General features: G+C 51.9%; 1 protein-coding gene across 2 annotated transcripts; it reads left to right on the top strand.

Moving 5' to 3' along the window:
* Positions 1–1,645: 1,645 nt before the first annotated feature.
* Positions 1,646–12,504, top strand: E2f1 (E2F transcription factor 1). Of its 2 annotated transcripts, XM_070007798.1 has the most exons (7): positions 1,646–2,064; positions 7,505–7,595; positions 7,927–8,146; positions 8,867–9,019; positions 10,979–11,093; positions 11,188–11,407; positions 11,519–12,504. In XM_070007798.1, exons 1-7 carry the CDS (start codon positions 1,804–1,806, stop codon positions 11,767–11,769), a joined length of 1,311 nt encoding a protein of 436 aa, XP_069863899.1. In that variant the 5' UTR covers positions 1,646–1,803; the 3' UTR covers positions 11,770–12,504. The 2 variants fall into 2 exon arrangements, with proteins under 2 accessions (XP_069863899.1, XP_069863900.1); XM_070007799.1 differs by lacking the exon at positions 11,188–11,407 and having other exon boundaries at positions 1,739–2,064.
* Positions 12,505–14,007: the final 1,503 nt, after the last annotated feature.

The raw sequence follows: 14,007 nt of genomic DNA, 5'->3' as shown, positions 1-14,007 counted from the left end.
ACTGTTGTTTACACTGTGTTTGTGTGTGTGTTTGTGTGTGAGCCAGTACTAGGGCTTGAATTCAGGGCCTGAGCACAGTCTTTTAGCTTTTTCATTCAAGGCTAATGCTCTATCACTTGAGCCACAACTCCTCCTCTGGTTTTTTGGTGGTTAATTAGACATAGAAAATGTGTTGGTAGCTCAGACCTGTAATCCTAGCTATTCAAGAGGTTGAGATCTGAGGATCACAGTTCTAAGCCAGCACAGGCTGGAAAGTCTGTGAGATTCTTATTGCCAATTAACCACCAGAAAAACAACAACAACAGAAATGGAGCTGTAGCTCAAAATGGTAGACCATTAGCCTTGAGCAAAAAAAGCTCAGGGACAGCACCTGGGCCCTGAGTTCAAGCCCCATGACTACTACCACCACCAACAACAAAAATCATAGACTTTCCTGTCTGGACTGGCATTAAACAATCCTCAGATCTCAGCTTCCTGAGTAGCTAGGATTATAAGTATGAGCCTGTCTGGGCCTGCTTGCTTGCCCTCCCTCCTTTCCTCTCTCCCTCCCTCCCTCCCTCCCTCCCTCCCTCCCTTCCTTCCTTCCTTCCTTCCTTCCTTCCTTCCTTCCTTCCTTCCTTCCTTCCTTCCTCCCTTCTTTTCTTCCTTGCCAATCCTGGGGCTTGTAGACTTTTATTAAATTACACTTCTGTCTTCCATGCTGGCATAAGGCCTAACACAGAGAAGACCGTATTAGTTAGATAGACTGACATGAGCAATGAGGAATGCTGATGATATCGCTGATTCTCAGGATTAAATGCATTTTCATGTTCTGTACTGTCACCTCCACCCTTTGTAAGATCTAACATGGAGTTAAACTGCATCATTATTGTAAACATCTGTTACCTCTGTGTTCCCCTCCTCCTCTGTACTAGACTGTGAATTCCTTATGGCCACGAGTCAAGGTCTGAACTAAGGATCACGTTCAAGAACGTTCTTAAGAGTGAGTGAATGAATGAGCTCAAGCAGGCATTGGGACTGTGCCTGCCTGGTCATCAAAGGGTTTTCAGCCAAGATGAGGCGAATTGGAAAGTGTCAGCCTGTGTCCTGCCAGATATCCCTCTCCGTTTTCTGGCAGCCCCCTTTAGGTTTGGGCTAAAGGGACAAGGCGGGGCACAGGGTGTAAATGGCACCAGTCTAAGTTGAGGATGGAAGATATATCTGGTGGGGGCTGGGACCTAGGAAGTGGGCCTGAACACCCGAAAAAAGAGGGGGCAGCTTATGAAAATCAGAGCTGAGTATATATGGGTGCTATAGGTTGTGGATTTGGGGGGCAGGGGGTCATGTGTGGCCAGTATACCGTTGACATGCAGAACTGAGTGCTAAATCTCAATATTCTTCTGCAGGGTTCAGCAGGATGGGCGTGGCCTGTCGGGGACGGGCCCGGATCCCCACGCCTTCTTCCAGGGCGGTCCAGCCCCGGGGTGATGCGAGTGAGCGCGCCTGGCACCGCCCCCACAAAGCCAGAGCGCGCCCCGCCCCGCGCCGCCACCCGGTCCCGCCCTCCGCCGCCGGGCCGGCGCGCTGAGGCCAATGGGCGCTGTCGCCGCCGACTGCGTCATAGCCCAGACAGCCAATAGAGACAGCTCTCGGCGGCTCGTGGCTCTTTCGCGGCAAAAAGGATTTGGCGCGTAAAAGTGGCCCGGACTTTGCAGGCTGCGGCGGCCGGGGGCGGAGCGGGATCGAGCCCTGGCCAGGACCTGCAGCCATGGGCCCGCGCCGCCGCCGCCGCCTGCCACCTGAGCCGCGCGGGCCGTGAGCACCATGGCTGTGGCCGGGGCCCCCGCGGGAGGCCCGTGCGCGCCGGCACTGGAGGCCCTGCTCGGGGCCGGCGCGCTGCGGCTGCTCGACTCCTCGCAGATCGTCATCATCTCCACAGCGCAGGACGCCAGCGCCCCGCCGGCCCTCGCCGGCCCCGCTGCGCCCGCCGCCGGCCCCTGTGACCCCGACCTGCTGCTCTTCGCCACGCCGCAGGCGCCCCGGCCCGCACCCAGCGCGCCGCGCCCCGCTCTCGGCCGCCCGCCGGTACGGACCCCAGGGACACCATGCCGACTGCGCCCCCTGAGTCCCCGCGCAGATCCGGGCAGGCGCAGGGTTGGGCCCAGAGGCGGCGGGGGAGGGGAGGACTGAGGCGCCCGCGCGGGGCGGTGCACAGCCTGGGCTGGGCCTCCGGGCTCCGCCCCGAAGTGCGGGTGACCGCGGGCCGGTCCCTGTTTGGCTCGTCTGTGCTCTGGGCCTCCGCTTCTCGCCAAAGCCGCTCGAGCGCCGGACTCATTGATAATAATGGTCCACGTGTATTCAGCTGGTGCTTACTGCATGCCAAGGCCTTTGGCAAGCTTCAAGCCAGCCCAAGCGCTGCTGTGAGCTTCGGGTTGTCACGTGCCCATCTGCGGGAGGGAGGAACTGAGGCCTGACGGGAAAGTGATTTGCCCCTTGACCAGTAGCACCAGCTGCAGGTGGTGGGGCTGAGATTTGAACTCCTGTCTGCTGGCTTGCGATCACCATTTGCAGTTGGGTATTAGGTGCGGCTTCTGGGGAGGTGAAGGAGGAAACGTTGGGGAACCACTGAGACCCTCCTTCCTGCCCCTATTTTGGGTGACCAGGTGCAGGCCTGGCCCCAGGCCTCTGGGGAAGAGGCCTCCCAATAGGGAGGCCTTCTCTGCAGGGGCGGGGCGCTGGGCCAGCTGCTGGTCCCCTCCCTTTGCCTGCCCTTCCATCTGCCACCCTCCCAGCCCCTGGTTGCCATGGATCCTCATTAATCAGGCACACAGACCCCTGATCCTCTGTGGAAGGCTGGGTGGGCCTGGCTGTGGGTGCTGGAGAGGAGGCCCCTAATGCCAAGACAGAAAACACCATCTCAGGGAAATCCCCGCATTCTGTGGTCCCTTCTTCCTGAGCAATAAGGACCCCAAGGTCAGTTCAGACTGGTGGGCCAGGGGAGGCAGCTGGGCTACAGTGGGAGGAGAGAGTGGAGGTCTGAACTTGGACCTTTAGGCTGGAGGGCTGGAACAGCCCAGGCAGGACAGAGCCTCTGTAGGAGGCTTGAAGCAAGCAGGCTGGGCCATGCCAGGCAGGGCCTTGGACCTTGACCGTAGAAGCTGCTTAACTACTGATGGGGATGTGGGTAGCAGCTGGTCCCTGAGGCATCCTGAGAAGGCCTCCCACCCCTTTGGCCTAGTGCCCAGTGCTGCCTTCCTTCCGGAATCACCAAGATGCTAATAATAATAACAATAGCAGCCCCCACTGTTTTGAAGATGTTTTGTGTGCCAGGCTCTATGCCAAGCACTTTATCCAGTTAACTCATTTGACCCTGTCATCAGCCTTCGCTTTTTATAGATAGGGAAACTGAGGCCCAGAGCTGATTGAATTTTCCCTACTCATTTTGCAAGCGTATGGTGAGACCAGGCTGAATTTCCTGGGTGTTGACCTAGAGAAGATAATTAATGGAGGGACCTGAGAAGCTAATGGAGGTTGAAGAAAGCCCAGGAAGGTCTCTGAACCTCGTGTCAGGGGCGGGTCTCCTGTATACTCCAAGAACTTGTTGTTGCAGAGACTAGCATGAGTCTGAACAGGTATACTCTATTCATGACATGGCTGCACTTAGAACCCATGTAGGTCCTGTCCTAAGCCTTCAGCTCTGGGAGGAAGAGAAAAACCTATCCACTGCAAGTGATGTTCGAGGGGCCAACACCTTATTAGCATAAGGAATCCATTTATTTAATCATTGAGCTATTTAGGGCCCCTTACCTTTGTATTTAAGGACCAATAGGCACTTTTCTGTAGGTATGTAGGGAGGGGCTGGCAAATCCTAGAACTGAAGGTCAGAAATGCTTTCTGCTTTGGCATTTCTGTGGGGGAAGCCCTTGAAATAAGCTACAGGTTTGGCTTCTGCCCCAGGGTTCATTTATTGATAGTTCCTCCTGTATACAGAGTTCTGTGCAAGGGGCTGGGAAGGTGGCTCAGTGGTAGAGCACTTGCCTTGCATACATGAGGCCCTGGGTTCGATTCCTCAGCACTACATAAGCAAAAAGAAAAAAAGCCGGAAGTGGCCCTGTGGCTCAAGTGAGACTTTTACCTCCAGTTAGCCACCCGAAAACCAAAAGTAGAGTTGTGGCTCAGGAGAGCAGTAGCCTTAATCAAAAAGCTTAGGGATGGGGCTGGGGAGGTGGCTCAGTGGCAGAGTGCTTGCCTTTCATGCATGAGGCCCTGGGTTCGATTCCTCAGCACCACTTAAGCAAAAAGAAAAAAGCCGGAAGTGGTGCTGTGGCTCAAGTGGTAGAGCACTAGCCTTGAGCTGAAGAGCTGAGGGACAGTGCCCAGGCCCAGAGTTTAGGCCCCACGACTGGACTCCACCCCCCCCAAAAAAAAAATAAAAAAACTTAGGGATGAGCCGGGTATCAGTGGCTTAAGCCTGTAATTCTAGCTACTCAGGAGTCTGAGATCTGAGGATCCCTGTTGAAAGCCAGCCTGGGCAGAAAAGTCTTGAGATTCTTACTCCCAATTAACCACCAGAAAACGGGAAGTGGTGATGTGGCTTAACTGGTAGAGTGCTAGCCTTGAGCTGAAGAGCTGAGGAACAGAACCCAGACCCAGAGTTCAAGCCCCAAGACTGACCAAAAACCAAACCGAAACAAAAAACGCCCAAAACAGTCAGGCTTGTTGGCTGGTAGACAACTGTGTTCCCAGCGCTCCATCTACAGCCAGAGGATCAGGAGTTCAAGGCCAGCCCTTGGGCTACATAGCAAGACCCTGTCTCAGGAAATCAAACCAAAATGAAAAGTCTCTAAAGTTTTTCATTATGCATATAATTGTATAAAACAGTATTAAGAAACTGGAAAGCTGGGCTCTGGTGGCTCGTGCCTGTAATCCTTGCTACTCAGGAGGCTGAGATTTGAGGATCACTGTTCAAAGCCAGCCCAGGCAGCAAAGGCCTGAGAATATTAAAACTGGAAGTTGTGCTATGGCTCAAAGTGGTAGAGCTCTAGCCTTGAGCAAAAGAGCTCAAGGATAGCACCCAGGCCCCTAAGTTCAAGCCCCACAACTGACCAAAAAAAAAAAAAAGAAAGCAGGGAGCCAGTGCCAGTGGCTTATGTCTGTAATTCTAACTACTCAGGCGGCTGAGATCTGGAGAATCTTGGTTTGAAGCCAGACTAGACTTCATGAGATGTCTGTGACTCTTCCAAACGACTAACAAAGACCATGTTGGAGGTATGGCTCAAGTGGTAGAGCACTTAGTCTAGCATGTGTAAGGCCCTTAGTTTGATCCTCAGCACTATCCAAAAACAGGTTGAAAGGGGCAGTATCCTAGCGCTCTCTCTTTCTTTCCTTATTTTCTTTCTCCGGATGTTTTTTCAGTTGTAGAGACATTTTTAAAAATAAATTTATAGCTGGGCTCTGGTGGCTCTCGTCTGTAATCCTAGCTACTCAGGAGGCTGAGATCTAAGGATCACGGTTCAAAGCCAGCTGAGACAGGAAAGTCCAGGAGACTTTTTTGGGGGGAGTCTGGTCGTGGGGCCTGAACTCTGGGTTTGGGCGCTGTCCCTCAGCTCTTCAGCTCAAGGCTAGCGTTCTACCACTTGAGCCACAGCACTACTTTCGGGGTTTTTTTCTTTTTGCTTATGTGGTGCTGAGGAATCGAACCCAGGGCCTCAGGCATGCAAGGCAAATGCTCTACCACTGAGCCACCTTCCCAGCCCCTCCAGGAGACTCTTATCTCCAGTTATTTTAAGTTTTATTTTGTGCTGATACTGGAGCTTGAACTCAGGGCTTCACACTCACTTAACTAGCTGCTCAAGGCTGGTGTTCTACCACTGGAGCCACATCTCCATTTCCGGCTTTTTTCTGGTTAATTGGAGATAAGAGTCTTTCAGAAACTAGACACCCAGTGGCCCACACCTGTAATCCTCACTACTTAGGAGGCTGAGATCTGAGGATCACAGTTTGAAGCCACTTTCCTGAGGACAGGAAAGCCCATGAGACTCCTGTTTCCAGTTATCAAGCAAAAGGTCTCTCAGACTGCCTGAGTTGACTTTGAACCTTGTTCCTTATTTCAGGTGTGAGCCACTGCTATCCAGCTTTCTAATTTTTAAATTGTAGATGTTCCTTTATGCCCATATTCAAACAGTCCACCATTCTCATTGCTCAGGTAAGGCAGTCTCCTGTGGTCTCCCATATAGAATTTGCCCCTATATTCCATAACAACCAACCAGGGAAAAGTTGATGAGATTTGTAATCCTGGAAGGGACCATGTATATCTTTTGCTCTGTCAGGTTTTCCTTGTTGGGCCTGTCTTTTAAGAGAACCATGGCCTGCTTTATTGCTTTTCTGAATAGAATCCTAGAGCCTAAAAAAGCCAAGGTCTTTGTGAACACTTTGTCAGATTGGTGATTGAATCATTCGGATTTCTCCATCAGTGAATGTCTTCACAAGGCTTTCAGGGTTCCATGCTTGGGTTTAAAAGTGGTGACAGCTGGGCGCCAGTGGCTCACTTGCTATTGACTAGAAACTTGATCTGGGGACACAGCTGGGTGGTACAATACATAAGGTAAAAAACAAAACAAGGGCTGGGAAGGTGGCTCAGTGCTAGAGCGCTTGCCTTGCATGCATGAGACCCTGGGTTCAATTCCTCAGCACCACATAAGCAGAAAAAAGGCAGACGTGCGCTGTGGCTCAAGTGGTAGAGCACTAGCCTTGAGCTGAAGAGATGAGGGACAGCGCCCAGGCCCAGAGATCAGGCACATGACTGGACTAAAAACAAAACAAAAACAAACAAAAAACAAAACCAGCTTCCGGGCTGGGAAGGTGGCTCAGTGGTAGAGTGCTTGCTTTGCTTGCCTGAGGCCCTGGGTTCGATTCCTCAGCACCACATAAGCAAAAAGAAAAAAGCCGGAAGTGGCGCTGTGGCTCAAGTGGTAGAGCGCTAGCCTTGAGCTGAAGAGCTGAGGGACAGCACCCAGGCCCAGAGTTCAGGCCCCTCCACCAGACCCCCAAAAAAAACAAAAACCAGCTTCCAGTGAAGTGCTGGTGGAGCTAGGACTTGAACTTAGGTCTTCTGCCTTCCACTTGAGTAGCCTGTGTGTGTGGTAAAGCTATGACCCCTAGAATCTCTCTACCTCACTAACACTTTTCTTAGTTGATCTTATGGCTTCAACTCTGAGTCTGGGTGCTCTCCTTTTGCTGTTTTGCTCAAGACTGGTGCTCTGCCACTTGAGTTATAACTCAACTTCCAGCTTTTTGGTGATTAATTGGAGATGAGAGTCATGGACTTTCCTATCAGTAGTGGTTCTCAGATCTCAGCTTTATGGGTAATTACAAGCAAGAGCCACTACCATCTAGCTTTATTCACACATTTTGTGACATCTAAGTAGAGAAACTGAGGCAGAAGTGGTACAGGAATACTGAGCCCTCAGCCACATCTCCTGGCCTCCCTTCCGGTTACTGGCATCCTCCATGGTTTCTGCTGCAGGTAAAACGGAGGCTGGACCTGGAAACTGACCATCAGTACCTGGCTGAGAGCAGTGGGCCAGTTCGGGGCAGAGGCCGCCACCCAGGAAGAGGTACCCATAGAACTCAGAATGACCAGGCCCAGATTGGGGGTGTGGACAGATCTAATACTTGCAGATTAAACTAGCTGGTGAAGCTTGGCCTGAACCAGTCCTCTGGGAGGCCTAGCAGGAAACTGGATTGGTTGCTCGGCAGGTTCTGGATGGGGAGTTCCCTGGCCAGAAGAGGAATGCTGTGGTTGGCAGGGCCACCCTGCTGAGCTAGCCAAGGGGAAGGAACCACCTGTTCCCCACCCCATCCTGCTACTCTAGCCAGGGAGGCAGGCTTGAATAGGAGTAGAATGAATGCTGAGGGGCCTTGCCTTGCCCCATCCCTCCTTGACAGGTGTCAAGTCCCCCGGGGAGAAGTCCCGCTATGAGACATCACTGAATCTGACTACCAAACGCTTCCTGGAGCTGCTGAGCCGCTCGGCTGATGGTGTCGTAGATCTGAACTGGGCAGCTGAGGTGCTGAAGGTGCAGAAGCGGCGCATCTACGACATCACCAATGTCCTCGAGGGCATCCAGCTCATTGCCAAGAAGTCCAAGAACCATATTCAGTGGCTGTAGGTACCGCCAAGGCAGGGGGTTAGGCAACAGCCATGGCAGGCAGAAATGCCTGGTTGTGCCAGCCTGAGCCTCTGTCTTATCTCCTGGGAGGGGAGAGGGCGTCCCTGGGGTGGCAGTGTGGAGAAGTACAAATCTCCCTGTGGTTGTATATCTTCACCTGGGTAACCACCACCTGGCCAAGATGAAGAATATTTCCAGCCTCTTAGAAGATTCCACCGTCCCCTTCCCTGGTCTTTACGCATCCTCCTTCTACCACGTGACCACAATTCTGTCTCCTGCTATCCATGAGATTTGTCTGGCATACATTTTATTTTTGTTATTCTTGATTTATTTTTTCCCTTCACACTTCTTCCCACGCATCCTGCTACCCTCTCTGACACATCTATCTGCCTTTTCGGGTTTTGATAGGTCATTCTGTATTGTTTTTCTTTTCACTTAATAACATATCTGGGAAATAACTACATCAGCTGTCATATTCCATGGTGTGTCTGTACTATCATTTACTTACCTAATCCCTACTAGGGACATACAGGCACATGTTGACAGTCCGACCAGACTTTCAACCCTATGGCTGTCTGACTTAGAGCCTGATTCATGAGCCAGAGAGGTTTGCCTGGGCCTCACAAAGAACTTCAGCAGCAGACTCTGTCCTGAGGGCCAGGGCTGATGGGCAGCAGGGCCAGGAGCTGCTAACCCTCCCAGGTGCCTCCCCACAGAGGCAGCGATGCCATGATGGGGATCAGTGGGCGGCTTGAAGGGCTGACCCAGGACCTTCAGCAACTGCAAGAGAGCGAGCAGCAGCTGGATCACCTGATGCACATCTGTACCACCCAGCTACAGCTGCTTTCTGAGGATTCTGACAACCAGCGATATCCTTGGATTGGCCAGTGGGCGTGGAGGGCAGGCCTGGCAGGTGGCTGTCCCATCCTAGTGAGATGGGAGAGGTTATCCTGGGCTTTGGACTGTGAATTCTATCTTTGGATGCAAGTCGTAGCTCAGCACTTACTTACCACATGACCTTGGGCAAGATAGTTTAACGTTTTGGAGGCCTCAGCTTCATCAAAAGGAAATAGCCAGGTGCTGGTGGCATACCCCTGTAATCCTACCTACTCAGGAGGTTGAGATCTGAGTATCATGGTTTGAAGCCAGCCGAGGCAGGAAAGTCCGGAAGTGGCATTGTGGCTCAAGTGGTAGAGTGCTAGCCTTGAGCATAGAAGCTCAGGGATAGTGCCAAGGCCTGAAGTTCAAGCCCCAGGAAGGGGGGTGGGTGGGAGAAATGGGGATAGTCTGTGTCAGAAGCTCATGCCTAGCCAGGCGCCAGTGGCTCACGCCTGTAATCCTAGCTACTCAGGAGGGTGAGATCTGAGGATCACGGTTCAAAGCCAGCCTGGGCAGGAAGGTCCATGAAACTTTTTTTTTTTTTTTTTTTGTCGGTTGTGGGGCTTGAACTCTGGGCCTGAGTGCTGTCCCTCAGCTCTTCAGCTCAAGGCGAGCGCTCTACCACTTGAGCTACAGCGCCACTTCCAGTTTTCTGGTGGTTTATTGGAGATAGGAGTCTCACGGTCTTTCCTGCCCGGGCTGGCTTTGAACCATGATCCTCAGATCTCAGCCTCCTGAGTAACTAGGATTATAGGCATGAGCCACCAGCGCCCCCAAGGTCCATAAAACTCTTATCTCCAATAAACCACCAGAAAACCGGAAGTGTTGCTGTAGCTCAAGTGGTAGAGTGCTCTCCTTGAGCTGAAGAGCTGATGGACAGCACTCAGGCCCAGAGTTCAAGCCCCACAACTGGAAAAAAAGAAGAAGAAGAAGAAGCTTATGCCTGTAATTGTAGCTGCTCAAGAGGCTGGGATCTGGAGGATTTAGGTTCAAGGTTAGCCCAGACATAAGATTGCTAGGTTTTTGTCTTCTGCAAAAAGCAGGGCTAGGAGTATGGTTTAAGTGGTAGAACTGCAGCCTAATAAGTTCTAGGCCCTGAGTTCAACTGCTGAGTAGAAGAGGTGTGGGGCAGGGGGAGTAGTAATATCCACTTCCAGAACTGTACAGATTGTAGAAGTAGCTGGATGATGCATGTCTGTATACCAGCATATGGAAGCTGGAGGTAAGAGGATCACCAGTTCTAGACTAGACTGGGTTGCATAATTAGATATTGTCAGAAAAACAAAAATGACTCAAAAGAAAGGGAAGAAAGGCTAGTATCAACTATGACAAGTATTCACATAATAGAGTGATGTAGTGCATTATTGTAGCTTTAAAGTTAAGACAGTTTTGTTTTTCTTTTTTTTGGGGGGGGGGTCCGGTTGTGGGGCCTGGGCGCTGTCCCTCAGCTCTTCAGCTCAAGGCTAGCGCTCTACCACTTGAGCCACAGTGCCACTTCTGGCTTTTTTCTTTTTGCTTATGTGGTGCTGAGGAATCAAATCCAGGGCCTCATGCATGCAAGGCAAGCGCTCTACCACTGAGCCACCTTCCCAGCCCCAACAGTTTTGTTTTTCATTTATAAGCTTTGGGTACAACCATCAATTGGCACCAAGATCATAGGCCAAGGTAAATGTCAAACTCTAGGTCTGGAGTTCTGTTAAGCTTATCTTGTGTGCACTCCTGCAGCAGATATATCCTTACTAGCTTGGCATTTGCTGGGTGGATGGTCCTGTGGCACAGGTGTGCAGTAGAAGCTAATAATAAGATCTTGATCACCAAGGATGTGCCAGACTCTGGAGTGAGAAGTCTATGGAGAACAAATGACTCTGGCTAAGGGACCTACCTTGTTGGCTGTCTGGGTCCTTGGCCCCTTAGAGGTCAAAGGTCATGTGATCCTTGACTCCACCCACCCTAGCCTATGTGACCTGCCAGGACCTTCGTAGTATTGCAGACCCTGCGGAGCAGATGGTGATGGTGATCAAGGCCCCTCCAGAGACCCAGCTTCAAGCTGTGGACTCTTCAGAGGTGAGACCAAGGATTCCAGACCTGACCAGGACAGACTGGGTTGGGATGGTGGTCACTTAGGCCTCAGTTTACCCTGCCTGCTGCCTCCACCCAGACCTTTCAGATCTCCCTTAAGAGCAAACAAGGCCCCATCGATGTTTTCCTGTGTCCTGAGGAGAGTTCAGGGGGGATCAGCCCTGGGAAGACCCCTTCCCAGGAAGCATCTTCTGGGGAGGAGAAGACAGCTGACCCTGTCACCACAGTGCCACCACCAACATCTCCCCCCTCATCCCCCACCATGGATCCCAACCAGTCCCCGCTTAGCCTGGAGCAAGGTAGGTGAAAGAAGAGTGGAGGTTGTCCTAAGTAGTCCAGCAGGATTGGCAGCCCCCCCTTTCCTCCCTGCTGGACCATTCCAGGCCTGAGGTGCTCTCCTGTCTCCCCAGAGCCCCTGCTGTCACGGATGGGTGGCCTCCGGGCCACTGTGGATGAGGACCGCCTGTCCCCCCTGGTGGCTGCTGACTCACTCCTGGAACACATGCGGGAAGACTTCTCCAGTGGGCTCCTTCCTGAGGAATTCATCAGCCTCTCCCCTCCACACGAGGCCCTTGATTACCACTTTGGCTTGGAGGAGGATGAGGGCATCAGAGACCTCTTTGATTGTGACTTTGGGGACCTGACCCCCTTGGATTTCTGATGGGGGCTTTGGGTCCAAGGGTCTCTTGAGATGCTCACCCTACATCTGCAGCCCTGGAGCCCTACCTCTAGGCCATTAGAAAATTATAATTTATACCTTCTCTCCTTTCTCCAGCAGCTTCTAGCCCTGGGGTCTGGCTGCAGCTGGTTGAGCAGGCCAGGAAAGGAAGGATTGTGTGTGTAGTGTGTATATATATATGTACCTGACACCCTGCTTGTGTGTAATGTGGGGTGAGTAGTGTGTGAGCATGTGTGCGCGTGCTCCTGTACCCGGGAATGAAGGTGAACATACTTGAGCTTGTATTGAAGACATGCCCTGGTGTGTCCACGTGTGTCTGTGTGTGTGGTGTGTGTGTGTGAATGGATCCGTGTGTGTGCATGAGGGGGCTCTAACTGCACTTTTGATCGCTGTGCTCCAGGGGCCCAATGTGGCCCAGATGGCTCCCTGTTCCCTGAATCCTGTGCTTTGACCAGGCCAGGTGGGAGGCCTTGGCTTGCTAGGCTTGCAGGGCAGCCAGAGCACTTCTTGTCTTAAAGGTTTTCTGATCAAAGCTTTAATGGAGCATTATTTATTTATCGAGGTCTCTTTGGCAAGCCTGAGGAGTGAGCAAGGGTGGGATGGGTGTGGGGCTGATATCCCAACTCCCTATACCCCTGTGCAAGGGCAAGGATCTTCCAGCTGTTCTTTGCCCTACCCTGAGGGAGCTGAGGCCTGAGCGGTTTATTTATTGGGAAAGGGAGGGAGGGAGACAGACTGTGGGTGGGTGGATGGAGGGAGGGATGGTCCCTTTTCCAGGGAGGGGTCACTTCAGGTCCCTAGCTGCATACACCTCATGAGTATGAGAAGGGAGAGGTGAATGGGGACCTTCACTGACAGGGTGGGCTGGAGGGGTGTGTGAAGGGCTCACCACCCTAGACCCAGGGGTCCCTCCTGTGGTATTTGAAGCCCCCTCCCCCTATTGCTCTGACCCACCCTCCAATCTGCACTTTGATTTGTTTCCTAACAGCTCTGTTCCCTCCTGCTTTGGTTTTAATAAATATTTTGATGATGCTTGGGCTGGGTTCTAGGACTCTACTCCATATAACTGGGGGTGAGAGAAGCCACGATTACTGTTGAAAGTCCGATTCTCCATGCCTGACTAAATAGCCTTTGGGTCTCAACCCCCCCAAAAGGAGAGTGTTGTCACTGTTTTCTCCTAACTTAAAAAAGTATTTTAGCTGGGCTCTGGTGGCTCATGTCTGTAATTCTAGCCACTCAGTAGGCTGAGTGATCTGAGGATCACAGACTGATACAACCAGCACAAAAGCCATAAGTGGAAGCGTAGCTCAAAGGGTAGAGAGCTAGCCGTAAGTGAAAAGTTGTTCAAGCAAGAGCTTGGACACAAAAATATGTTTATTGTAGAATGAGTGCCATACACAGAAGTGCAAAGAGTAGATAAGTTCCATTCCTTTCACCAGAGGCCACTGCTGCTCATATCTCCAGGCTTCAGTAAAATACAAGCATGTTTGTACCTTGATACTTTCCAGCCTTGGGATGCATGTCCCCTCCCCTAATGGGCCTGTCAATCTGACAAGAAATTTGTGCAAATGAGGCAATCAGCTTCCTGGAAGATCAGTGCTGGTCCCAGAACAGTACAGTAGGGTTAGCTGAAGTAGGGAAAGAATACCCAGTAGGAGGGCTGGGAATGTGGCTTAGTGGTAGAATGCTCACCTAGCATGTATGAAGCCCTGGGTTCAATTCCTCTGTACCACATGAACAGAAAAAGCCAGAAGTGGTGCTGTAGCTCAAATGGTAGAGTGCGAACCTGGAGCAAAAGCAGCTCAGGGACAGGCCCAGAGTTCAAGCCCTAGGATTGGCAAATGTATAACCTTAAGCAGGGTGGAACAAGAAATGAGTGTGGCTGGTAGACTGTCAGCGTTAGATGTTATTCTGAGACAAGGCGTCCTCAATTTCATTGATTCTGTATTTAAACCTCTGGCTGCTGTGCTGAGTATGGGCTGCAGGGAGGGCCAGGACGGCAAGAGAAAGATGGCTGGGTTAAGCTTGAAAATGCCAAAGAGGGCGGTCCTGAGAACCCGGGGCCATTCCCCTGTCAGCCGCTTCCGCTCTGAGTCTCCAGGCCTTTGGGGGTGTCCACTATTACCCCCATTTGATAGATGAGCATGCGGCAGCCAAGGTGCTGGAGCTTTGTTTGCTTTGTGGGTTTCGTCCGCTTTGGGCCGCGGTTTGCTGTTGCAG

Source organism: Dipodomys merriami, unplaced genomic scaffold (assembly GCF_024711535.1).
Source record: "Dipodomys merriami isolate MVZ:Mamm:240054 unplaced genomic scaffold, mDipMer1.0.p SCAF_7, whole genome shotgun sequence".
Lineage (NCBI taxonomy): Eukaryota > Metazoa > Chordata > Mammalia > Rodentia > Heteromyidae > Dipodomys > Dipodomys merriami.
Note: the sequence above shows the minus strand (reverse complement) of the source record. Positions and strands in the feature narration are given on the sequence as shown.